Source organism: Uranotaenia lowii, chromosome 1 (genome assembly GCF_029784155.1).
Source record: "Uranotaenia lowii strain MFRU-FL chromosome 1, ASM2978415v1, whole genome shotgun sequence".
Lineage (NCBI taxonomy): Eukaryota > Metazoa > Arthropoda > Insecta > Diptera > Culicidae > Uranotaenia > Uranotaenia lowii.
Window position 1 is genome coordinate 87835165 of NC_073691.1, and position 25940 is coordinate 87861104.

General features: G+C 39.3%; 1 protein-coding gene across 1 annotated transcript; it reads right to left on the minus strand.

Moving 5' to 3' along the window:
• LOC129737602 (uncharacterized) lies at positions 1 to 24540 on the minus strand. Its single transcript, XM_055728763.1, has 3 exons — positions 24523 to 24540; positions 14491 to 15369; positions 1 to 462 (listed from the first exon to the last, which is right to left on the minus strand). The coding sequence occupies exons 1-3, from the start codon at positions 24538 to 24540 to the stop codon at positions 1 to 3; spliced, it is 1359 nt and encodes a 452-aa protein (XP_055584738.1).
• Between the last annotated feature and the right edge of the window lie 1400 nt (positions 24541 to 25940).

Consider the following 25940-nt stretch of genomic DNA (forward strand, 5'->3'; position numbering starts at 1 on the left):
CTATAATATCCAAGCATTCTGATCGTCTTCAACGCGCTGTTTTGCAGGTAAACAAACTCTTTTTCCTCGTCTTCCTTCGCCAATGCTAGAGTTCGCCAATGCTCTCAAACTTCGAGTCAAGTCCGCTCGATTTTGGATGAATTTATCCATGAACGTGACCAAGCCTAGAAAGCTTTTCACTTCGCCAAAAGTCCTAGGGCGACGAAATCCCTCGATTGCTTTAAGTTTTTCATCAGACACCTTCCATCCCTCTGCCGTTATTGTGAAGCCCAAGAAGTTTACGGACTGCTTCCGGAATGCACATTTTGCCAGATTTAAGTTCACATTATGTTGTTTAAGGCGGGAAAGAACGTCTTCCAAATTTGCATCATGCTCGACTTTACTGCTACCGAACACAATTATATCGTCCAGATAGTTATGGGTTCCTTTACATCCGCCCAATATTTTCCTTTGAAGGATTTCCTGGAAAAGGTCCGGAGCGTTACACAATCCAAAGGGCAACCTCACGTATCTGTATATTCCAAATTCTGTGAAGAAATTTGTGAGGTGCCTTGAATCTTGATCCAGCTCTATGTAGCGTTGGTCAGGTCGATGGTGGAAAACCAGGTTGCTCCGTTCAAATTCGCTAGGATAGATTCCAATGTCGGCATAGCGAACGGTGTACGATCGATAAACTTGTTTGGACCCCGTAAATCTATCACGAGTCTAATGTCTTGTTTTCCTTTTGGCACCACTAACATGGAAGAACAAAAGGTCATGACCATGTTGTTAGTAACTGGTTCTATTATTCCAGCTTCTACTAGTTGGTTAAGCCTGCTTTGGACTGTTTGTTTCAGAGCTTGGGGAATATTTGTGAAGATGTTACGGCAGGGTGCTTTTGGATTCCTGAAGCTTAGTTTTACCGGTGGTATGTTGAATTTTGGAAAAATTTCTTGTCAATCTGATCAATATTATTAACTTCCTTAAGATCGGTGTGAGATGCATCAACGCTTATTGGAACCATTGTGCCTATCATTAATACCGAGTATCTCAGCGCAGTCGTTCTCCCTAAAAGTGCCTTGATCTCTTTCACCACGTAAAATTTTTCGAGCAATACAGGCCGATCCGAACTCACATATAGAAGCGCTTTGAAGGTAGCAGCAACATTAATGTCTTGTTTAGAAGCGTACCCTTTTAATGGCGTGTCCGTTCCGAATTTCAAATTGATCATGCCGCTCTTGTATCTGGTATCGTTTTTCAAACTAGTGGACTTAATTTTCCGCAATAAAAATTCAACCCTAAAACTTCACATGAGCAGATTTTCTTTCAAGCAGCAGGGTACTGAGCATCATCTTCACCACCACATGTAGATACAAAATATCCAAAAACTCACTATCTTGTGTCGGTATGATAGAAGCTCGGTTTGGATTGGTCACTTATGCTCTCCGGTTCACTTGTGGGATGAGAAGGTTAAAAACACACCCTTCTCAATGTATTTGCATCATAATGCTACGATAGATTTTGTAAATCTTAACTGACTTTCTTTGTTACGGTTTTCCCGTTTAATTGGTTGTTATTTTGTTTGCGGCACTCGCGGACATAATTTTACCAATAAAAACCCCGCCTTGGTTGGTGGTTCGCGTGTTAATATTTTGTTACGATCACAACTGATACACTCCTCTTTACTAATACCCCCAAAGAATGCTCACCAAATTGAGCGAGCCTGTTAGGCTGATGTTGGTTTGGTCGCCCGTCCTCACTGGCTCGCATGTAGGGGGGATGATCGAAATGCACTTATTGAATTCGTAAATCGTAACCAACTTCCAATTTGGTAGCACTCGCGGACGTAATATTCCGAAATAAAATTCAACCCCAAAATCTCACGTAATGAACTCTTTCCAAGCAGCGACGGGTACTAAACATCATTTTCACCACTACAGAAGACGAAATAGGCAAAACTAAGATAGTGCGAGCCTGATAGTTGCTCGATGTTTACTTGATCGCCATTCCTCATTGATTTTGTGAATCGTAATCTTTTTTTTTAACAAGTTTCCAGCGCTTGTTTGCCAGATGTCTTGTTTTGTAGCACACGCGAACGTAATTTTCCGAAATAAAATTCAACCCAAAATTCAATCCCTTAGATTTTCCTCCGAGCAGCGGCGGGTACTGGTCATCATCCTACCACTACATGTAGACGCAATAACTTAAACTCACTATCTTCATGTGAGCATGATAGATGCTCGGTTCCGATTGGTTGCTTATGCTCTCCGGCTCACTTGTGGGAAGAGAAGGTTGAAAATGCACCCTTCTCGAGTGTATTCCCGTCACAATGCACCGATAGATTTTATGTAAAACCCAACCGACTTTCGTTGTTACAGTTTTCCCCTTTGCGGCACTCGCGGACGTATTTTCACACGGAAAAAATCACCACAAAGACTTCACGTGTTAACACTTCGTTATGAGCACGACGGGTACTCTGATCTTCACCACTACAGCTGAAAACAAACCAACCGAAACCCCACCATCTTGTGACGAGCATGCCTGATGCTCGATGTTGATGCACACCATCCACTTCGCGGAAAAAAAATTGTAAATTCACTCCTTGCGAATATGCACCCTTCATCGACACAAAATAGTGGCACCCTAGAACCCCTTTCTCTTTGTCATTTCCAATTACCACCATTACTGCAAAACAGTGTCGAATATATGGCAAAAATGCATGTGCAGAACTGCCTCTTTGTTTCAAAGCCCGCCATTTTGCTTGGCAGCGCCTGGCTGTAGCTAGCCTCAACCAACCCGCTTCAAAATAAGTCAACCATCCTCACTTTTAAATATTTAAAATCCTCTTCAAATGAACAAGCTGCTATCAAAATATAACTGATATTCGTAAATTTTATTATAAAGCAATTTTCGACCTCCATATTGGATATTTTATTGCCAGAGAAATTCTTACCCTCAATATTAAAACACAAGATGTCTAAGCAGCGTTCTATCGTAGCCAAGCCAGCCGTAGCCCATTGCGACGAGGTTAAGATCAAGCGTCATCAGAACTTACCCTTTGGGAGCGCCTACGCCATTGTGGTAACCTCGTCGGGGTCCTTTTTTTCGGCTTTCCATTTGCGACTTCCGTAAACGCTGAACCACTATCTTCCAATTTAACATATTATTTCTTTTCTGTTGCAAGTATGTATTCCGAGCACTACTTACCACACTTCCCAGCTGTTCAAAACGCTAAACAACGGTTCCAAAGTGCAACGCTTGAGTCAAAAGTCGTTTCTGCCATAGTATCCTGCCCAGCGTTTGAAGTCATTCATGGTTTCATCCACTGCAACTTGATAGAAGTGAAATAATTATTTTTTCAAAACTCATAAGAAAGAATTCACCGTTACCTGCACATTTATATAGAAATAGGATAATTCCCAGCAGGGGTGCCAAGTGGTTTTGATAAAAATCACCGCAATGATAAAAATCAGGATTTATCAGGACACCACTAAATTGATGAAAATAACATGCAGCTCTGCTTAGATTGCATAACTCAAGGCGAAATTCAGGTGCTGAAGACGCCTAAAGTTATGCAACTACAGCGAGAAGAACTTTCTATGTCCTGAAGTTAACAACGAAAAACACTATACAAATATCATGTGAACCAAAGATTATCATCGGTTAAATAAGTTTAACAACTATTTTATAGAAGATTTGTTTGATTTTCTCACCATTTAACAATAAATTTATTTAAAGTTTAGATATTTTTCAAAAATCAGGACATTTTAAAGGTCATTTATCAAAAATCAGTACAATTCTAGCGTTTTTGAAAAATCAGGACGGCCTCTCAAAAATCAGGACAAATCCTGAAAAATCAGGACACCTGACACCCCTGATTCCCAGTGATGTTTGCAACTGTGGCGCCTATTTGTTTGTTCGAACTCCAGTACGAAATGAAATGCTTAATGGAGGATTCTTGCCGCCGAGGATTTAGCCGCCGCCCGTTGCGTAGAGGATAGCCTTCAAGTCTTCTAAGCCAGGGGGTATGAGATCGAATCCCGGTCACGGCATACATAGTACACTTTCGGTGGGTTGGTGGTTTTAGCATTTGTAAGATGCTCGTCATCAAATCCTCGAAAAATGTACGCTTAGAGTTAAGAAAAAAGGAATCTCTTTGAGGAAACATCATGTTACAACAGTTTATTTACAAAAAGGTGGGGGGGGGGGGGGGGGGGTTCAAACACATTCTACATCAAACAACTTTTATTATCTACTCGAATACTACATTTAACATATATTCTCTAATTTTAAAGTGAGTAATTGGGTCGATACGACTTATTCTACCGGCAATTCTTTACAAAGTGATTTTGGCTTGAGAAAATGGTGATTTTTGATGCCGTTTTTCTTAGTTCTTGTTTCTTATAACTAACTGCTGTAAACATCAGCTGTTTCACTCTTCTGTGAAATGTTTTGGCGATCCTTTGCTTCGTGGGTCTTTCAACATCATAACATCGCGCTTAGTGTGGTACATCAACAGATACAGCTCTCATTTTCATTATAAAGTCTGCTCTAGAAATTGTAAGCACACCTAATGTTAATGGTCATTGAATATTTTTTCAAATTCTACTGGCTGCGTCCTTTTGTTTACAAATTTCTGTACGTAACAACACAAAAAAAAAACATTTGGTTTGTGATCACATTTCAAAATGCGTGGTCTTACTCCGGAGAAGAGAAAAAGTATCGTGCACAAGTGGTTTACTGTGAATCTCATTGAGATCATTGGCCAAAGAAGAGGATGTGAGCGTCGGAGCAGTACGGACAGCTATTAAAAAATGTAGTGAACATTGTACATTTGAAGATGAACCGTGAAGTGGTCGAAAATCTGGTTCTGTGAGTCCTGTTATCGACAAAAAGGTCAGGTATGCCTACAAGCAAAAACCACTGGCTTCCTTTCACGATGTAGCGAGAAAAGTCGGGACCTTGACGTCTAACGTGATGCATGCTAAAGAGCCACTTGGGCTCAAGACGTAGGGGAAAACTGTACAAGACGCACCAGCAGGGTAAGATGGCCCATGCCAATCTTTCTCAAAAATACACTAACATATGATTTCTAATGATGTTTTTCTTCATTTTTATTGTTGTAAACAAGGCTTTTCATCATTTGCTACATGAAAAGTTCATTAAAACGACTTTGGTTCTTAGAAACAGAAGGATTAATGGAATCAACATGAAACTTGTAATTTTTCATGGGTAACATATAAGGTTTTATGGTAAACCAGTCTGTACAATCTGATGAAACTACAGCTTATCGTTTTGCCACTCGTAAGCACTTTCGCAAGACTATAAATATTTTGTTGTATTTTACTAACTTCTCACAAATTTAAACTTAAATCAATAATATCAAAATTGGGGCAGACCACGTGTTTTAGGCTCAAATTTTGAATGCTGTCAACTTTTGAGGAAACCCTAATATCAATACAAAATGCCATTCTTTTTAATTCGCTGACTCCCATATTACGATACCAATACATAATTATAACAATTTTCGTCCTTGTTCGAGTTAAAAAGGTGCACCAATAAAGTCTGCTTCATTTAATATTGGAACAAATTCTTTTGCTCATTGTGGCGCTCCTAGTGGACGGATTTAAAAACTTTTTTCACCCACGTGTCGGGAAATTCATTACCTTTCACCATGTATTTATGTCATAACACCAAACGATAGCATTTTGTAAACAACCGCCATGGAAGCCGAACGGAGAGATCAAATTGTGCACAGTTTTCTTACGAGTACGAGTACGAGAATTTTTTCGAAACAGCAATGAATAATTTTTTTAATTTTTTTTTTATGAAAGAGTAAAGAAAATGCTACATTTGTATGAAAAACAAATTATGAATTCGTTAATAAATGACTGAACTACACGCAATTGTTTGTGTTCCAATATTAAATGAAGCAGACTTTACATCCGTCGAACTTGATCAGCACTTGGTCGTACAGCTTTCGAGCCCGGATTCTGGCCACATTGTTCTGCTTCAGCGTCCGATTTGGCTGTTTGCTGGCTCGGAATGACCTTATTCCTTCCCGGAGACGAATTCGTCGCACCGTACTGTGAGCGGCCTGGAACTTATTGGCCAAATCGCGGTCTGAAAGATTGGGATTCCTCTTGACGGCCTTGATGACTTTCCCACGCAGTTTCCGGTCGACAGTTCCACTCCGACGCTTCGAATGCGGCTTCAGAGCCGTCGTCAATGTTTCCTTGTACTGCTTGATAACACGCCATACGGTATTTCTGGGCATTTTAAGCTGTTTAGCTAGCTTCGATGCCGACAACAATGGATTTTCAAGAAAACTGTGCACAATTTGATCTCTCCGTTCGGCTTCCATGGCGGTTGTTTACAAAATGCTATCGTTTGGTGTTATGACATAAATACATGGTGAAAGGTAATGAATTTCCCGACACGTGGTTGAAAAAAGTTTCCAAATCCGTCCACTAGGAGCGCCACAATGAGCAAAAGAATTTGTTCCAATATTAAATGAAGCAGACTTTATTCGACTCGAAAAAGATATCCGCCGCCATGTTTGCCGCGATATCAGTGAAGAAATTGAATTTCGTTGCCTACCTGAAGGCGTTTTACCTATAAGGATGTAGAAAAATGTATTTTGAAAAGCGAAATTTTCGATTAGTTTAGCAGTAATAAATGATTTTTTGCCAAAGTATGGTTGGTTTTCAAAAATATGATGAACATGTAATTAAACATTTGATGTTTCAATTATTACATTTCGTTTAATCATTGTTCTTTTCTCACCACCCTTTCCATATGGTGCGTTCTGTCCACTTGGTTTTGCGTTTTACCCCGCGTTTTGTTTTCTGGCTGTTTAAGTTTTTTACAAAAATATAATCAAAATCGTGTTTTTATCATATTTTTTATTCATGATAATACGTAAATCTGATCCCTGAATCATCGTAAACGTTCAATTCGGTTCTTAGATGTTTTGTATCGCTGTAAATAGCGGTTATGCTTAACTGGTGCGTCTTGTACAGTTTTCCCCTACCGGAAGCAGAAAAAACCTAAAACGAACGCAATTACCCCGCCTCTGTCAAATTAAGAACCCTGAACTGTACGATTCAATATTTTGCAATAGTTCTGAGTGCATTTTCATGAACGATGAAACATATGTAAAATTGGACTATAAATCCCTTCCTGGTCCACAATGCTTCACTGTACTTAAGGACAAGGATATCCCTGGAACGTAGAAGGCCGTTTTCACCGAAAATTTGGCAAGAAGGTGATGATATGGCAGGCAATTCGCGAGAGCGCAAAAATCTAGCCCGTACGTCACATCGGGAACAATGAACTCCCAGAACTATATCGAGTAATGCCTCCAGCAGCGTTTATTGTCGATGATCAAGCAGTATGCTAGACCCTTCATATTTTGGCCCGATTTGGCATCATGTCGTTAAGACACTAGGGTAGTACAAAAGTCAAAACGTCAGTTTTGTGCCAAAAAACATGAATTCGCCAAATTGCCCCAAGGAACGGCCAAACGAGACTTTCTGGGCTTCGACCAAAGCAAAGCTACGAAAATACATAAAACCAGCTGATGACATCAGAAAATTTATAAAGGATTGACCAAAAGTGGTGAAAATAGTGGGCAATGCAACTGTGCAGAAGCTTATGAGTCACTGCATCACTGATAAGACTACAGTTCGTCCTGTGGACTCCTCAAATTTGTTGCCCATCATGGAAACGTCTTCAAGGATCTTCTTGACGGAGAATATCAGTTATAGACGCGGTTTCCTTTTACTTTTACTATCACAACCTATCATAAACAATTACAAAGGCATTGTCAGTGGGATATTTCAGTGGAGCATCATGAAGAACTCTCCTCTATAACATTTAATAATAAAGTTAACTTAAGTGTTCAATAATGTTCTCGATCACCCTCAGAAACTAAACTTGTGGACTGTAAACACTAATTACTGGGAGGGGATCGGTCACACTGCACTTCGATTGCACTTTATTCCCGTATTCGACCGTGGGGGAAAGTTTAATTTTGCCCGGACTTGGTGTTTCGGATCGGTTAGAAAACGCGTCGACACTGCTGTTGGTTGGTAGGTAAACTAAACTGTATTCAATTATGTTCTTTGTTTACGTCTCTCCAAAACACAGCATAAAGAGAGACGGTGAATTGGTGAGCGGTGAGTTCGTGAGTGACTCCGCTCATGATTTGACATTTCACTAGGGGTGCGCAAAAAATTAAACTTATTATCATTATCAAACAAATAACTCTCAAGGTTTCAACGTCATTTTGACCTTAATTGGTAGATATAAAATTCAAAGGTGATCGGAAGCTTTCAAACAGCATTTCCGCAAATGAACTTCGATAACGGAAGAGTTTATCAAAATACACTTAGAACCCAAGTACGATACGCTAATAGGGATCTGTAGCAGTTATCCGTACAAATCCTCTTAGTGCATGTTCCTTTGCGATGTCGCCGGATGATGATAGCACCTAATGTGCACCGCTCTAAATAGCTAGCAAACTTGTCATCATCCCACGTGTCGTGCTTATCTATGCAGTTGATTCGAGACACGCGACGCTTTTGTCACATAAGTACATGCATATCTCTGATGTTCACTCTGGTGTGCCGTTCACTTGTTCATTAATTCACACCTTTGTAGCACGCAGAAAGTGCCACGCCGCCACTTATCTATCAGGTGAAACAAAAGATCCTCACGATATAAAAATTAATAACACATAAAAACGCAAGCCGTGAAAATTGTGTTTTCCCCTTTATTTTCGTTTTCTTTTTCGCACTTACAACGAACGTGTGTTTTCGATTTGTTCTGCAGCTTTTTTTTCTCTCGGTTTCATCCCTCGAGCTTTCCCAGCCAGATGTAAGTTGTCTCATTGAATCTGTGATTTTCGCTATATTAAATTCACCCCCCAAGTCATTATTTGTATCGCGACGATACGATAACGGATTGAGGGCCCGATGTGGGTGGAATTGTGCGGAAGAAAGCTTGAATCGCTTTCCACAATATCCACCCAAGAGCAGCAGCTGATGATGTCAGCAAACAAAGCATCATCAAACTTTGTTACACGAGCTCATGATGAGCTTCCGGGACACGCAAATGCAAACATAAACAACCAAACCACCAACTTGAGCCACCGTACCCATGCCATGGCTTGTGAGGTCGCGGCTGATGTTCTGCTTTTTGTCGAGGAGATTGATAAGCACAAGGTAAACACATCGGGATGACGACGTTCCATCTACCTAATTCGGATGCTGGTTACCGAAAAAAACATCGGTTAACTATTGTAATCCAGGATGATACATTTTTTTCCCATAAAATGATAACACGAACCGGGGCATATTTAGAAGGTGTGAGGAGATGAGTTTTAAGATTATTATTTTTAAATTAAATTCATATTAAAAAAAACGAACCTTTCGAACTTTCCTTCCTTTCCTATCAAACGGATTGATAAGCGTAAACATTCTTGGTTAAATAATTGATACACTCATCCGTTTGCGAAACTGTACTGGTATACGAACAAAACAATTTTAAAACATTTTGAATCCAATAAAAAAGCAATCCGAAAAAAAATATTGTTGCTTCATAGACTTACTTTATAACACGCTTGTAGCTATCCTGGAGAGAAGTTGTAAATAGGTTTCCAATGAATACATTACAAAATAGTTAACGGTGTCATATGTCACTTTTAAACTCCCTGCAAAAATTTTAAAACCTATTCTACTTTTGTGTGTTACTTGGGTAACTAAGTGGAAATATCTACATGAATTCTTCATATCAAGGATGTTTTCAATCTCATAACTATAAAATAGGTTATAATCATTCACTTCAGTATAAATATTTAGAGTTTTTAAAAGATAGGGGAGGTAAGGGCATAATGGCCACCTAAAGAAGGACGCTAATTTAACCATAGAGAATAGGTATAATTTGTGAGTCACTTCATTGTTTCGTGTTTATACACTAAAAACTCTATTTCCTAACGGGCTAAAACTTGAAAAAGTAGATAAAAATTATTAAAAATGCATTTTAAAAATGTTTGCCAAAAACTGAAAATCCGTCACTGTAGGGGATAATCAGAACCCCCACTGGGGCAGTATAAGCACCATTAATCGGGGCACAATGAGCATTTTCTGCCTCGATGAAGTCAACTGAATTATAGAGCTACAGCTTGATTTGTTCCATCTGAGGTTTCATCTGGCTTGCTAGATGCTACGGTAGAAAATGCCCATCGTGCCAGATCAATTGTGCTCTATACGCCCCCAGTCAACAATTAAGAGTTAAAACTCGTTTTAAAATTGATTATAGTAATATATCAAAATTTGAATGATAGTGAAAATCGAGAAATAATCTGTACATCATGTTGCAGTACACATCTTATAGATCAAGATGATTTAACGGTCATAAGAGATTATTTTCCGGTGCTCCAAAATTATAATATTTTCGTCACTTGAGAACTTTGTTGGTTTTTTTTTTAAATATTTCTGTAAAGATGATAAGGAGATTTCATATTTGCGGAAAAATTATTACTATAGGTACTACAAAACTATTCCTCATGAAAATTTATTTGAGAAAATTCGTACTTTCGTGGAAAAAAAAGAGTGCTTACTACGCCCCGAGTGCTCGTTATGCCCTTATCTCCCCTATGCCTTTTTATAGGGATGTACCGAATAACTATGTAGTGGTTATAAGTCAACGGCCGAATACCGAATATTGACCTTTTCAACCATAAGACCAAACGAATATCCGGCCGAATATTTGTGTGGGTTAAACTCAATATGAGAACCGCAGCGCATATTATATGACACATCTACGGGCACAGGTACTCGTCATGAGTTCGTCTTTATCTATCGCTATCGTAATGGACCTCTCCCGTACCTATACACCGCGGACGTTCTCATATCGCCACTTTGGCATTATGTGGTTTTCTCACTAATATTTCAATTCAATTATATTTCTTCTATCCTTATGCCCCTCATGTTTTGGAGTAGATTATTTTCAACCAGATGATGATCACAAAATCATTTTCAAGTAGGAGCCTCTCTGTTGCTCTCTTGTCGCTTGTACAGGGCGTTCATCAACAAAGAGAATGAGCTCCTATTAGGGCCGGATTAAGCCATCGGGGGTCCCGGGGCAATTTTTCTTGAGGGGCCGCTGTGATTCGATTTTTTTCTAATGCTATTCCAGAGCATACAAAACATTTAAAACGTGTAAAAGAACTGAAGATGAGATCTATATACTGTCTTCAAATAGCCATTTTGTCTGCGTAGAAGACAGTTTCTGGTATCTTCAAATAAAAATAGTTAATTAATCACGAGCAAATATTCCGGAAGAGTTAAGAAATTTCTTAAAAATGAAAGCTCTGATTTGAGCTGCAGAATGTAAAATTGAATTCTCATTTTTTTTAATTCCCTTATCATCAACTTAAGCATACATTACTTTCTACCACAATGTCGAGCGATTTGAAACAATTTTTCGAACAATTTGTAAAAACAGCCAAATTTGAAAAAAAAATTTGGCCAAAAAAATTTCAAGAGGAAAGTAAAAGATAATTTTAAGTTTTCACAGCAACAGTGATAAGATGGTATCTATAAATTAAATAAAAATTTAAGTTCATTCCAAATTTTTTTTTAGAAATCGTTTTTGAACACAAAATTTGAAAACTTTCAAAGAGGAATTGTTTTTTTTATTAAGCTAATAAATTCGGAAAATTTTTAACCATATCTCGGCATTCCTGCAATATTTGACTTGTCTCGAATTCTTTATTGGATTTATGGGCACTGAATATTTCAAGAACATCTGGAATAAACGATACCGTCAAACGGGGCATGATGCAACAGCAGGGGTGGATGCAACATTTATATACCACAACACTTTTCAAACTATTATTTTTATATAATGTAATACAGTGAAAATTAATTTATAAGTTTCTCACATCGTGAGATAGTTTTTAAAAGCTTTTGATTCTAAAAGAAATTTTAAAAAAATCGAGCAATAGATGTACAAATTTTAACATTTTTCGATGCCTTTAAATACTTCATCCAGTGTGACGGATTGGCTTAATGACGAACTTTATATTGCTTTTATTATCCTATACCAACACTGTTAATGTAAAAATATTTTTCGAACAATCCTTATAATTTAATAACCTACCAGCCTGGGCTAAAATGCATCAAATTTTACTCTGTTGTGGTATGAGCCTACTTGGTTGAATGATTCAACTGAATCAAAGCAATCGAAAGATTCCTTTTAATTCAACCACGGTAAATGATAAGTTCATATACCAGTATTTCGATAGCAACTTACTACCTTCTTCAGTGAACGTTTTCGATTGATGAATGTGTATCGTTTCCCTCCCTTATATTGTCCGGGTTAGGTAAGCTACTACTACTAGGTAGCAAAAACCTCCGAATGCTCGGCAATTGTGCCGTTGTCTGTTTTTTGGGTCTACCTACCCTATTCTGGGTGTTTTCTGGTAGTGCTAAATTGTTTTCTACCCGTTTTTGGGCATTGTCAGGTAAATTATTGTATTTCTTTTTACCTAAGAATTTGAACAACCAAGTGTGCCCTGGTCCGGTGTCTCCGTTTAAGAGATGAACTGATTTTTCATTGAAGATTTCAATGCTTTCAGCAACATCCAATTTAAGCGAATTACTATTCAAAGACCGGATCAGCGAGATATTTCCTCGATCAATAGAGTGACCAGATTCACACATGTGTAAAGCTACTGCAGATCTAGGATTCTGTGAAGGAAGAATTTTCTTCTTTGAGTCAGATCTAGCTATAGCCATTAGACTGAGTCGATTTGAGGTCATTTTTGTATTTCCCAAACCCTGGGGTCTTAAAAGCTTCGTCGTGGTCCAAAACTCATCCATGATTTTTTGCAGAATTTTTAAGTAACGTTTACATGAGTAAATTTGAACTTTTAGGTTTGTATGGGAAAATTGAATATTTTGTACTGAAAAATCAACATCGTTTTTGTTTCTTCTGTGGAACCGAGCCAGCTAATGGTTTTTGTGCCAATTTATAAAATTCTTTTAAGAAATTTTCCGCTTAACAACTTTGTCGAAGATCGTAACTTCGTATCTTATTAGGCAAAAAAGTTATTAGCAGTTTAATAGGGGTATGTCTTTTCGCATTGATAAACATCAAATTCAATTGACATCACTGCTGGAGCCTCGCGAAGTATTGCATGAAAAGTAGTCATGCAATACCTCGTTAGGCGCCCTGCAGTGATGTCAATTGAATTTGATGTTTATCAATGCGAAAAGACATACCCCTATTAAACTGCTAATAACTTTTTTGCCTAATAAGATACGAAGTTACGATCTTCGACAAAGTTGTTAAGCGGAAAATTTCCTAAAAGAATTTTATAAATTGGCACAAAAACCATTAGCTGGCTCGGTTCCACAGAAGAAACAAAAACGATGTTGATTTTTCAGTACAAAATATTCAATTTTCCCATACAAACTTAAAAGTTCAAATTTACTCATGTAAACGTTTCTTAAAAATTCTGCCAAAAATCATGGATGAGTTTTGGACCACGACGAAGCTTTTTAGACCCCAGGGTTTGAGGAATTCAAAAATGACCCCAAATCGACTCAGTCTAATAGCCATGTGTTCCTCGAATCTATCAATCAACTTCCTTTTGGTTTGTCCAATGTACACCTTATCACAGTCGGAACAACTTATTTTGTACACACCAGATCTATGAAGGAGCTCCACTGGATCTTTTGTCGATCCTAAGATGGATTTCAGTTGATTATTAGAGCTAGTGAACACTAGTTCAATATCGAACTTTGTCAACTTCTGTCGCAATTCGACTGCGTTGACACTGTTGAACTCCATGGACCTTCGTTGAAACTCCTTCTGAATAGGATTTAAAGTAGTGAAAGATTTCCGTTGAAGCAATCTTTCTTTCTTCCTTATAATGGCTTGAATGGATCTACTTTGGTATCCATTTTTATTAGCCGTTTGGAAAATATATTGAAGTTCCTTTTCTCTTCCTTCAGTTGATAGGGGAATGGAGTTCATCCGATGGATCATGTGGTGGAACGCCGCCATCTTATGCTGGAACGAGTGGTTCGAGGTGCTCGGTATTACCCTCATGGTGTTTGTCGGCTTTCTGTAGATTTCGAATTGGAATAGGCCATCATCTCTCCTTACCAGAACATCCAGAAAAGGTAATTTCCTGTCTTCTTCTATTTCGCAAGTGAACTTAATATTCTTATGCAAACCGTTTATGGATGTTAGAAGTTCTTCTAGAAAATCTTTGTTTACTACACAAAAAATGTCATCGACGTATCTCCACCATTTTTCGGGTAATAAATCTTGATCTTCTAGAGTCTCCTCCAAATGAGCCATAAACAGTTCACACAAGAATGGAGACAGAGGATTTCCCATTGGTGCCCCCTTTGTTTGTCTATAGAACAAATCTCTAAATTTAAAGAAGGTTTGTCCCATACACAAGTCCACCAATTTCTTGTAGTTTCTAACTTTGAGTTTCCAAGTGCTCCCATTGTGTTGTTGAAGCAACCAATCTTCTAACAGATTAGAAGCTTCTTTAACGGGAACACTTGGAAACATAGCTGAAACATCAAAGGAAACCATGAACTCGTCCTCTTCTATGCCTCCCGACGCCTGCAGTCTGTTCACGAACTCTAAGGTGTTGGTCACCGATCTCGTTTTAAAGGGTTTTGGCATCCTTTTAAACTCGTTCAGTAACCACTTCGCCACTTTTTCAGTGGGCGCGTTCACTCCCGAAATGATCTCCCTCATCTCATTCCCTGGTTTGTGAATCTTCGGTAGACCTTTGATTCTAGGGACGATTGGGGCAGACACTTTCAGGGCGCCCGGCGCAAACCCTAAGATCGGTCCACAGTCCTTCAGCGTTTTTTCCACCTCCTTAACCATCTCCGGTAGTGGGTCCTCTCTTCGAACTCGATACGGTCCTTCATCGATTTTGGCCTGCATCAATCCGTTGTAATCCGTTTTGTCCATGATGACCACCGAATTTCCTTTGTCCGCCTTGACGTAGAACACCTCCTTTCTCCTAAGTTCTTTCGCTATCTGGATTTCCTTGACGTTGGATTTCCCATTGATGCCCTTTCTCAAGACATCTGCCACTTCGGCTCTGGCGCAATCCTTCTGGGCCGTGGACAGCTTACTGGACCTAATAGCCGTCTCTACATCGATGATTATCTGGTCCATCCTTGGTTTCCTCGACACCGCGTAGTTTAGACCTTTGTTGAGTAGATCGATCTGTTTGTCGGTGAACTCTTCCTTCGATCGATTCACCACAAAACCATCCAGTAACAGTTCAACAGTGTCAACGCAGTCGAATTGCGACAGAAGTTGACAAAGTTCGATATTGAACTACACAGCAAAAAAAGTGTTGTGGTATTACATCAAATACCTGCACATAACTTGAGTCGCAAATGGTACCTAATATTACATTTTCTTGATGTACCCGGCTGTTTGATAATTATTGAATTATTTTTATACCGCAAATGCAAACCTGCCGAATCTGCCTAAAAATGAAAAATAATCAAATTATATTTGAAGCTATGGTTTTGCTTACATTTTTATAAAATTTTGGTTGTACTTACAAGCCAAACAAATATAGCTGAGGTTCGTAATCCGTTTCTTACTTTTTGAAATGAATAACATTTGAACGTCAATTGAGGAAACATTGACTACTTGATGCAATATCACATAGAAGGTTGAGACATTACACTACATGACATGTTCGCATACGGGTACGTCGTTTAGATGTATTATAACAACAGAAAGCCTTAAAACTACGTCGTCTCCACAAATTACATCATCCAGCGTTACATTTTTTTATGCTGTGTAGTGTTCACTAGCTCTAATAATCAACTGAAATCCATCTTAGGATCGACAAAAGATCCAGTGGAGCTCCTTCATAGATCTGGTGTGTACAAAATAAGTTGTTCCGACTGTGATAAGGTGTACATTGGACAAACCAAAAGGAAGTTGATTGATAGATTCGAGGAACACATGGCTATAGCTAGATCTGACTCAAAGAAGAAAATTCTTCCTTCACAGAATCCTAGATCTGCAGTAGCTTTACACATGTGTGAATCTGGTCACTCTATTGATCGAGGAAATATCTCGCTGATCCGGTCTTTGAATAGTAATTCGCTTAAATTGGATGTTGCTGAAAGCATTGAAATCTTCAATGAAAAATCAGTTCATCTCTTAAACGGAGACACCGGACCAGGGCACACTTGGTTGTTCAAATTCTTAGGTAAAAAGAAATACAATAATTTGCCTGACAATGCCCAAAAACGGGTAGAAAACAATTTAGCACTACCAGAAAACACCCAGAATAGGGTAGGTAGACCCAAAAAACAGACAACGGCACAATTGCCGAGCATTCGGAGGTTTTTGCTACCTAGTAGTAGTAGCTTACCTAACCCGGACAATATAAGGGAGGGAAACGATACACATTCATCAATCGAAAACGTTCACTGAAGAAGGTAGTAAGTTGCTATCGAAATACTGGTATATGAACTTATCATTTACCGTGGTTGAATTAAAAGGAATCTTTCGATTGCTTTGATTCAATCAAATTTTAAATCAAAGATTCACCTTATAAATCTCGTTTCCATATGCTGGTATATGGTTGTTTTGCATTTGGTGATTTCAAAATTTTTCCATCTAAACACAATTTTTTATGATTTCAGCTAGAAGAATTTTTTTGAGTATTTTTTACCCTTGAATGTATGAAGCATTCTTATAAGAGATGTACCGAATATTCGGTCGGCCGAATATTCGGCACCGAATACCGCCAAAAACCGTAAAGCCGAATACTTATTTTTCAAATTTTACACAGTAACAGACTTGTCAATTTTTTCAACTAATGTTGGATAATTTTTAAAATATCCAAAAGCAATGTTAAAAAAGCTACAAAATCATCAAAAACTTATGATTTCAGTAAAAGATCTTAGGTGTATCCGTGTATATTTCACTGTAGATGTATACTTTTATTCCAGATTTTTTTTCATGTATTCTGGCTTGTTTGGCTGGTAAATGGTGGATAATGTGCAACACGAGACCCCATAGTGGTCATATCACCTCTTATTCACAACTCCTATCTCTACCTCCCCGCGGTACCGGCTGGGATGCGAGTAACCTAAGCGGAGATCGGGTACCCAACCCCGGTGGATGCTTTGGTCGCATGCAGACTGAGAAGGTGGCCGCACGCGTCTGTTCCCCAGGTCAGGGGCGGCGTGCAACAACAACCGAGCGTCTGTTCTCCAGGTCAGGGGCGGCTCAAACAGCGTCTGTCTCGCAGCGAGCGGCTGAATTTATGAAATGCGGCTCCCGCCAGCTAAGTCCAAGATGGCAGCCCCATAGCGGGATAGGGACTTTAGGCTAACAACCTACTGCTCCCGATTGAAAGAATTGTTACGGAATCCGAAAGAAATGACCGACCTGGAATTTTGGCGACGACTTTTAGCATGAAAACACGGTCACGAATTGGAACTTGGAACGTTTTAACCCTTGCCCAACAAGGCAAACTGGAACAACTAGCCTCTCTAGGGCTAGCCGCCTCAAGCCTGAAATTCTGGGACTGAGCGAAGTCCGTTGGCCTAATACTGGAGAACACAAGACACAATCCGGGCAAGTCCTGCTTTACTCTGGCATACGAGGAGAACATGCTACTCGGAAACGAGGAGTTGGTTTCCTGTTAAGCCCGCAGGCCTACGCGGCCCTCATTAGATGGGAACCGATAAACGAAAGAATAATCGTAGCCAGATTCAGAACGCGGGTTAGAAACCTTACAATGGTCCAGTGTTATGCGCCAACTGACGTTGCCGACTTGCAGGAGAAAGAGCAGTTTTACAGTCAACTGAACAGCGTGGTTGAGAGAATTCCGAAGGGTGACATTCAAATCCATTTGGGCGACTTCAACGCAAAGATTGGCTCCGACAATAAGGACCTTGAGCGCATCATGGGGCGCCATGGCCTAGGACAGATGAGCGAAAACGGAAAGCTGTTTGTAGAATTTTGTGGCAACAACAACATGGTGGTCGGTGGATCGCTCTTCCCCCATCGACTCGGGTATCCCGAGATGGCCGAACAGAAAATCAAATTGACCACATCTGCATCAGTCGAAAATGGAGAAGGAGCCTTCTTGATGTCCGCAACAAACGAAGCGCAGACATTGCATCTGACCATCACCTCGTCCTTGGCGAGATACGACTAAGAGTTGCGCGTGTCCAACGGCGCGAGGAGAAAGTCGGGTGTCGATACGACGTCCGCCGCACACTGGGGTAAAACATGAAAAAGGCGATCAAAACTGTTTTCTGCCGAAACTGTTCGTTTTAGACCTATAGTGTCTTCGAGACAAATGACCAGCATTACAAGGGCTAAAAAATAAGTTTTTTAAAAAATTGATTAATCCACCTAGTAGTGAGTTAGAAAAACTAACTTTTTTAATATCCATTTTAGAGCTGTACTGTCTGAGAAAAGTTTTTAGCTTGTACCAATTCTAGCAACTTTGCTAAAGAAGTCATAGCTGTAACATTAATCGTTTCAAAGTTATGACAATTTTTAGAAAAATAACACCAATTTTCAGTTTTTTCAACATAACTTTTTTGCGCGTGATTTTTCATTTAAAATATGTTCTAGAGAGTTTTGAAGACAGAAAAGTTGTACACTTTTGCTGAATATACTGTATAGAAATTTTGAAGTTTAAACGATATATCTTAAAAATACTTAACAAAAATAGTCATTTTGAACTGGTTATATCTCCTGGGTTCGGACGAGTTCGGTTACATATTTTACAGTTTTGCAATTAGAAAAGTATCGCCTTTCAAACAATGTACAATTAAAAGTGGCCAATTGTGACCTTCATAGTGTAAATGTCAATAGAAGTGAGCCGAAAGTGAAGTTTTTATACTAATTTGAGCATAACTATTACTATTTGGCTGCAACATGTAGGATTCCTATAAGTAGGCCTACTTGAACCACCTGGACTTGAGATGGTAGATGGGCTCAAATTAGTATAAAAACTACATTTTTATCTCACTTCTATTGACATTTACACAATGAGGATCAAAATTGGCCACTTTTAATTGTATATTGTTTGAAAGGCGATACTTTTTTGATTGCAAAACTGTAAAATATGTAACCGAACTCGTCCGAACTCAGGAGATATAACCAGTTCAAAATGACTATTTTTGTTAAGTATTTTTAAGATATCTCGTTTAAACTTCAAAATTTCTATACAGTATATTCAGCAAAAGTGTACAACTTTTCTGTCTTCAAAACTCTCTAGAACATATTTTAAATGAAAAATCACGCGCAAAAAAGTTATGTTGAAAAAACTGAAAATTGGTGTTATTTTTCTAAAAATTGTCATAACTTTGAAACGATTAATGTTACAGCTATGACTTCGCGCCGGTTGGAGAATCCAGAGGTGAAAAGGGCGTACGTTGAACAGCTAGAATCCCGAGCCTCGGAATTGCCGACAGACGGAACAGTCGAAGAACAGTGGTGTGGAATCAAGAATGCTTTTATCACGACGAGCCATGGTACTCTCGGTAAAGTGTATGGAAGAAGAAGTGAATGGATGTCGGATGAAACTTGGAGGATGGTCGATGATCGGAGAAAGGCGAAAGTCGGAATTGATCAGGCATGTACCGGGTCAGCCAAAGCAGCCGCCCGCTTACGATATGCGGAGCTGGAAAAGGCAGTTAAACGAACATCTGGGCGGCTCTAAGGCGACGAGGGGTCCCAGAGAAACTAGTCCATCTCATCGAAGCACAATACGAGGCATTTTCGTGCAAGGTCTTGTACGACGGTGTCTTGTCCGAACCAATCCCGGTAACTGCTGGAGTGAGACAAGGATGTATTTTATCACCGCTACTTTTTCTCATCGTAATGGATGAGATTCTGACTGGATCGATCGACTGTGCACCGAACCGAGGATTGCCGTGGAATCCTTCAACAATGGAGCAACTGAACGACCTTGACCTGGCTGACGATATTGTTTTGCTCGCCCAAACACAACCAGATATGCAGAGCAAACTCGACGACCTCACCGAAAGTTCCAAGGCAGCAGGTCCTAAAGTCAATGTCGGAAAGACCAAGTCGATGGAGATCAACACAGGAAATCCCTCCAGTTTCATGGTAGCTGGGCAACAAGTTGAGAAAGTGGAGTGCTTCCAGCATCTTGGTAGCCAGATAACGCCTGATGGTGGTACCAGGAAAGACATCGAAACCCGGATCAGAAAGACCCGATTTGCGTTTGCGAGTCTTCGAATCATCTGGCGGTCACGCCAGATCTCTCTACGAACAAAAATCCGAATCTTCAACTCAAACGTCAAATCCGTATTGCTGTACGGGTGCGAAACTTGGTGCACATAAAGTCTGCTTCATTTAATATTGGAACAAATTCTTTTGCTCATTGTGGCGCTCCTAGTGGACGGATTTGGAAACTTTTTTCACCCACGTGTCGGGAAATTCATTACCTTTCATCATGTATTTATGTCATAACACCAAACGATAGCATGTTGTAAACAACCGCCATGGAAGCCGAACGGAGAGATCAAATTGTGCACAGTTTTCTTGAAAATCCATTGTTGTCGGCATCGAAGCTAGCTAAACAGCTTAAAATGCCCAGAAATACCGTATGGCGTGTTATCAAGCAGTACAAGGAAACATTGACGACGGCTCGGAAGCCGCATTCGAAGCGTCGGAGTGGAACTGTCGACCGGAAACTGCGTGGGAAAGTCATCAAGGCCGTCAAGAGGAATCCCAATCTTTCAGACCGCGATTTGGCCAATAAGTTCCAGGCCGCTCACAGTACGGTGCGACGAATTCGTCTCCGGGAAGGAATAAGGCCATTCCGAGCCAGCAAACAGCCAAATCGGACGCTGAAGCAGAACAATGTGGTCAGAATCCGTGCTCGAAAGCTGTACGACCAAGTGTTGACCAAGTTCGACGGATGTATTCTGATGGACGATGAGACCTACGTGAAGGCGGACTTTGGGCAAATCCCAGGTCAAAAATTTTATTTGGCGACGGCTCGGGGGGATGTACCTGCAAAATTTAAGTTCGTGTTTGCGGATAAATTCGCCCGCAAATACATGATTTGGCAGGGGATATGCAGTTGTGGACAGAAAACCAAAGTCTTTCTCACTGACAAGACAATGACATCAGAAGTCTACAAAAAAGAGTGCCTACAGAAACGGATTCTGCCGTTTATTCGTGCCCACGACCGTCCAGTTTTGGCCGGACCTCGCAAGCTGCCATTACAGCAAAACGGTTATGGAATGGTACGCAACGAACGGGGTCAGCGTAATACCGAAGGACCTCAACCCCCCAAACTGCCTCCAGTTCCGGCCGATAGAGAAATACTGGGCAATCACGAAGCGGAGGCTTAAGGCAAAGGGAAAACTTGTTAGGAACATGACTCAAATGAAGAACTGGTGGAATCAAATCGCCAAAACGGTGGACGAAAAGGGTGTGCGCCGCCTAATGTGCCGTATTACGGGAAAAGTACGAGAATTTCTTCGAAACAGCAATGAATAATTTTTTAAATTTTTTTTTATGAAAGAGTAAAGAAAATGCTACATTTGTATGAAAAACAAATTATGAATTCGTTAATAAATGACTGAACTACACGCAATTGTTTGTGTTCCAATAATCAATGAAGCAGACTTTATGCGGTGACGACGCGGAAACTGCAATTATTTGTAAACCGCTGCCTGCAGGATATCATCCACGCTTGGTGGCCTGGCAACTGGATCTCGAATGAGGAACTACATCGCCGGTGTCATCAAATGGCGCTAGAAATCGAGATTCGAGAACGTAAGTGGAGATGGATTGGGCACACGCTGCGAAGAGATGAAAACGAGATTTGCAGAGAGGCGCTAGATTGGAATCCAGAAGGACATCGAAGAAGAGGCAGACCCAGAAACTCGTGGCGGCAAAGCCTAGCAGCTGAAATCCGAACTTTCGACGAGAATCTTGACTGGGACCAGGTGAAGACGCTGGCTCCGGATCGTCAACAGTGGAGGTCTTTTACCACGGCTCTATGCACCGGTGGATCGGCGCGGGATCATTAAGTAAGTGAAAAAATTCAGGCTTGTCCATAAAGCCAATCAAGAATTCGGGAAAAGTCAAGTCTGACCGGGATGGCTAGATATTATTTGGAATATTCCGGATTTTACCAAGGTTTATTCAGATTAATTGCTTAAAAAAAACGATTTGTTAGAACAAATTTAAGTATAAACATCAAATTTTCTTTAACCCTGTGATACGATTTTAGCACTGCTGCTGTGATTCGAAGAAAACATTAAATTTTAATTAATTTACTTTCTTTTTTCCTCTAGTATGTTTGAGAATAAAGTCTAGATTCTATTAAGATATGCTCTTTTTTTTATAAATTTTTCAAAAATAGTCCTGACCCGGCAGGGTGAACTCGTTTGGTAAAAAATATGGTTTCTCAAAGTAAAGGATCATCATTTTTTTGGCAACTTTTTTGAAGACATTTAGCTAAAATTCGACATTCATCTGATTCAATATAAAATAAGCAATTTCAAATTGCTTGGCATCTGTTTTGACATGTTTTATCCCAAATTTCACTGGAACCCAATCTCTTGGGTGATAAACGTCCTAGAAGCGACAAATCATCTGATGTCCTTCTAACTATTGGAGACATTTTGAAAATCAAAGAGACATCTACTTAAAGAAAGATCTGATGTACCGTCAACTGGGGCAACATGCAACAATTTTCAACTTCAATGGCTTCTAAAAAACTTATGTTCACAGTTAATCGTATCCTTTATGCATCAAAAGTTTTAAGGATGCTGGGACATCAAATTGGCGTAGTTAAAAAAAATATTGGCGAAGTTAAAAAAATATTGGTTTCTTCAGTTATTTCTAATTTTCTAAAAACATCTGATTTTTACACTCCTTAGAAAATGGGGTAACATGCAACAAACCTTGTTTTAATGAAAAATCTTATGAACACGTACAAAAATTCATAGTTTTTAATATATTTGCGATGTCTTAAAGATCATTACGCATGACAACACCAATTGCAGTCGTTTTTGGGTCTGTAAAAACAAATTTTCACATTTTTTCTGAAAATAAGGATGCTGCATACATTTAGGGGTTAAATAATACTATGAAAAATTCTACAAGCTGAAATCATAAAAATAAATGTTTGGATGAATGAAATTTCAATGTTTACAAACGCGTGATGCAAAACATATATATATATATATCAGCACATGGAAACGAGATTTACAAGGTATTTCTTTGATTTGCATTTTGTTGCATTTTTCCCCAGACACCTAACTGAATTATAAAAATATTCATTTAATGAAATTGGGTGATTGTTCGAAAAATATTTTTACACCAACAATGTTGGTATAACATGAGGAAACCTGTAAAAAGTTTGTAGGTAATTTTATCAAGCCGATCCGTCATACTGGGTAAAGTTTTTTTCGGCATCAAAAAATGTTAAAATTTTTACATTTATTGCTCGATTTTTCAAATTTTACATAGAAATAAAAAACTTAAGACAACTAGCTTAAGATGCGAGAAATTATGTCATCATCATTTTGTTTTCATTAGAAGATAACTTTATTACAATACATTAAATTAAAAATTGATTCAATGTAGTGTTATATAAATGTTGCATCGAACCCCGCTGTTGCATGATGCCCCGTTTGACGGTATTTATTATACATTTGGTTGAAAACTCGATTCGAAAACATAAAGAATATTAAGACGGAAGAAGTAGAAGCAAAATAAAATTGTCACTTTTTAATTTCTAGGAAAAACTCAACAGAATATTCGAGCGAATATTCGTTTGGCCGAATAGTTGAAAAGGTCAATATTCGGTATTCGGCCGTTCGCCGAATACCACTATTCGGTACATCTCTAATTCTTATGCTTTTTCTTTAAACACATTTTTGACAGAAAAAATGTAGAATTGCATTGTCCCATCAACCTTAAAACTTTTGATGAATAAGCGTTATGATTATCTGTGGACATTAGGTTTTTAGAAGCCATTGAAGTTGAAAAGTGTTGCATGATGCCCCAATTGACGGTAATCAAAGTATAAAGCTATATACTCACTACAAAAAAAAATGTAAAACTACATCATATTCGATACTACACGTCTGTAAAATTTATGTAAATTTATGTAAATTTATGTAAATTTATGTAAATTTATGTAAATGTATGTAAATTTATGTAAATTTATAAACCACTGAATTTAGGGAAAATAATCCAATTGGATTTTATATATGTTTGTATGCTAGTTATCCACCATGGGTGCACGGATTCACCGCAGCTTCTGCCTAAGTATGTGCTTGCATGCATTATGTAGATTAACTAGTTCGACAAATCTCCAACGCAGCGTACAATATACCCGGACCCCATGGCTTCGTATGAACTGTAATGGAGTGAAGGTATTGCGTGTGTTAATGTTAGTATATTTTGGAAGAACGAGTCAATCAGGTGGCCTAGTTTACTTACAGGTATTCCGGCACCCATGTTTATACCTGGCCAACTGGCAACTGATTGAACATTCTTACTATATAGTCAATTAATCAATGAAAGAGGAAACACATCTTACCTGTCGATCCCAAAAGTTTGCTTGCCGATACCGGGAATCGAACCCAGTGCGCCTAGCATATCAGCACCAGACTCGCGCCAACCTATCCACTAGACCAACTCGGCGCTATAAAACGTCCCTATTGGATGTTACGCTAAATTTGAATCAAAGGGAAATCAATTTCGTGTCGATTTGATACACTGATATGATTAGGGATAGGTTCAAACGCATCTAATCTTCAAAAAAGTGTTTGACACAAGAACTTTTCTTTGAAACTAAAATTCAAATAATTTCGTGCTCTTGTGATGGAGGAGCCTACTAATTTATCTTATATTTCATTTTATTTTTTTTTATTTTTAATGTAAGCTAAACATTTTCAGGCTGTGCAATAAACACGAGGGTTAATTGGAGTCATCAAAATTATTCTGTTTTAATCGGTTTCATTTCTGGCAGCTCGTAATGCTGGATAATAATTTAAAATTTTATATTCACCTTCTTATAACAATGGCTCAAATGTGCCGGAAAACTAATTTTGAATAAAAAAAACCCTCAAACGATTGTAATAACTTGCTACAGATACAAAACATTTAAGCAACGCATTGCCTTAAATTTCCCAAAAAAAAACATAACGATACGTCTTTTCAATGTCTTATAATCTTCCTTCGGTGCCCGCATCCTGTCCGCAGATGGAACGAGCCAAAGCTCATCAGATGCAGCCATCGTCAGCTCGTCAGGGGGTCTCCTTGCCTCGGAAAACGTCCGTCCCCGGAAAAGTGTGTTCAGAAAACCGAAAGAGATTCAACACTTCGACAAAACGGAATGCGCTTTTGCACTCCGGAAAGTTAATGTTGCATTTGGAAATTTATGTGTCTGTGTTTTCCACCAGTCGGTAGCGAGTTCCGGTAGCCGGTTCTGACGGTCTGATTGCTTCGCATTTCGATTTCATGCGGCGAAGAGAATTTCTTCCCGGTCGTCCCAACGACGACGACGACGACTGTTGGCAACAAATGTTTCGGATGGCCCTGTACTTGTTGGGTATACTTTCGGGGGAAAATCCAGAAAGTTTAAATAAAAGTCCGGATACAATTACGATACAATCGACTTCTAGAGCAGAAATTCGTCTTTAACACGAGGAGCATTGCGAGCTGTTTAAATCGATGGACTATTCCGCCCAGGCAAGTGTGAATTATGGCCACCAGCAGCAGCACCAGCACGACAGGAAGGACATAAATGTACTACTCGATTTCGGGGCAGTGCAGTGTCGGTTTAACATTCCCGAACCTGTTTAGGGATGTGTGTCTGTGCATTTGCCACGGGCGGGCGGGCGGGCGGGCGGCCA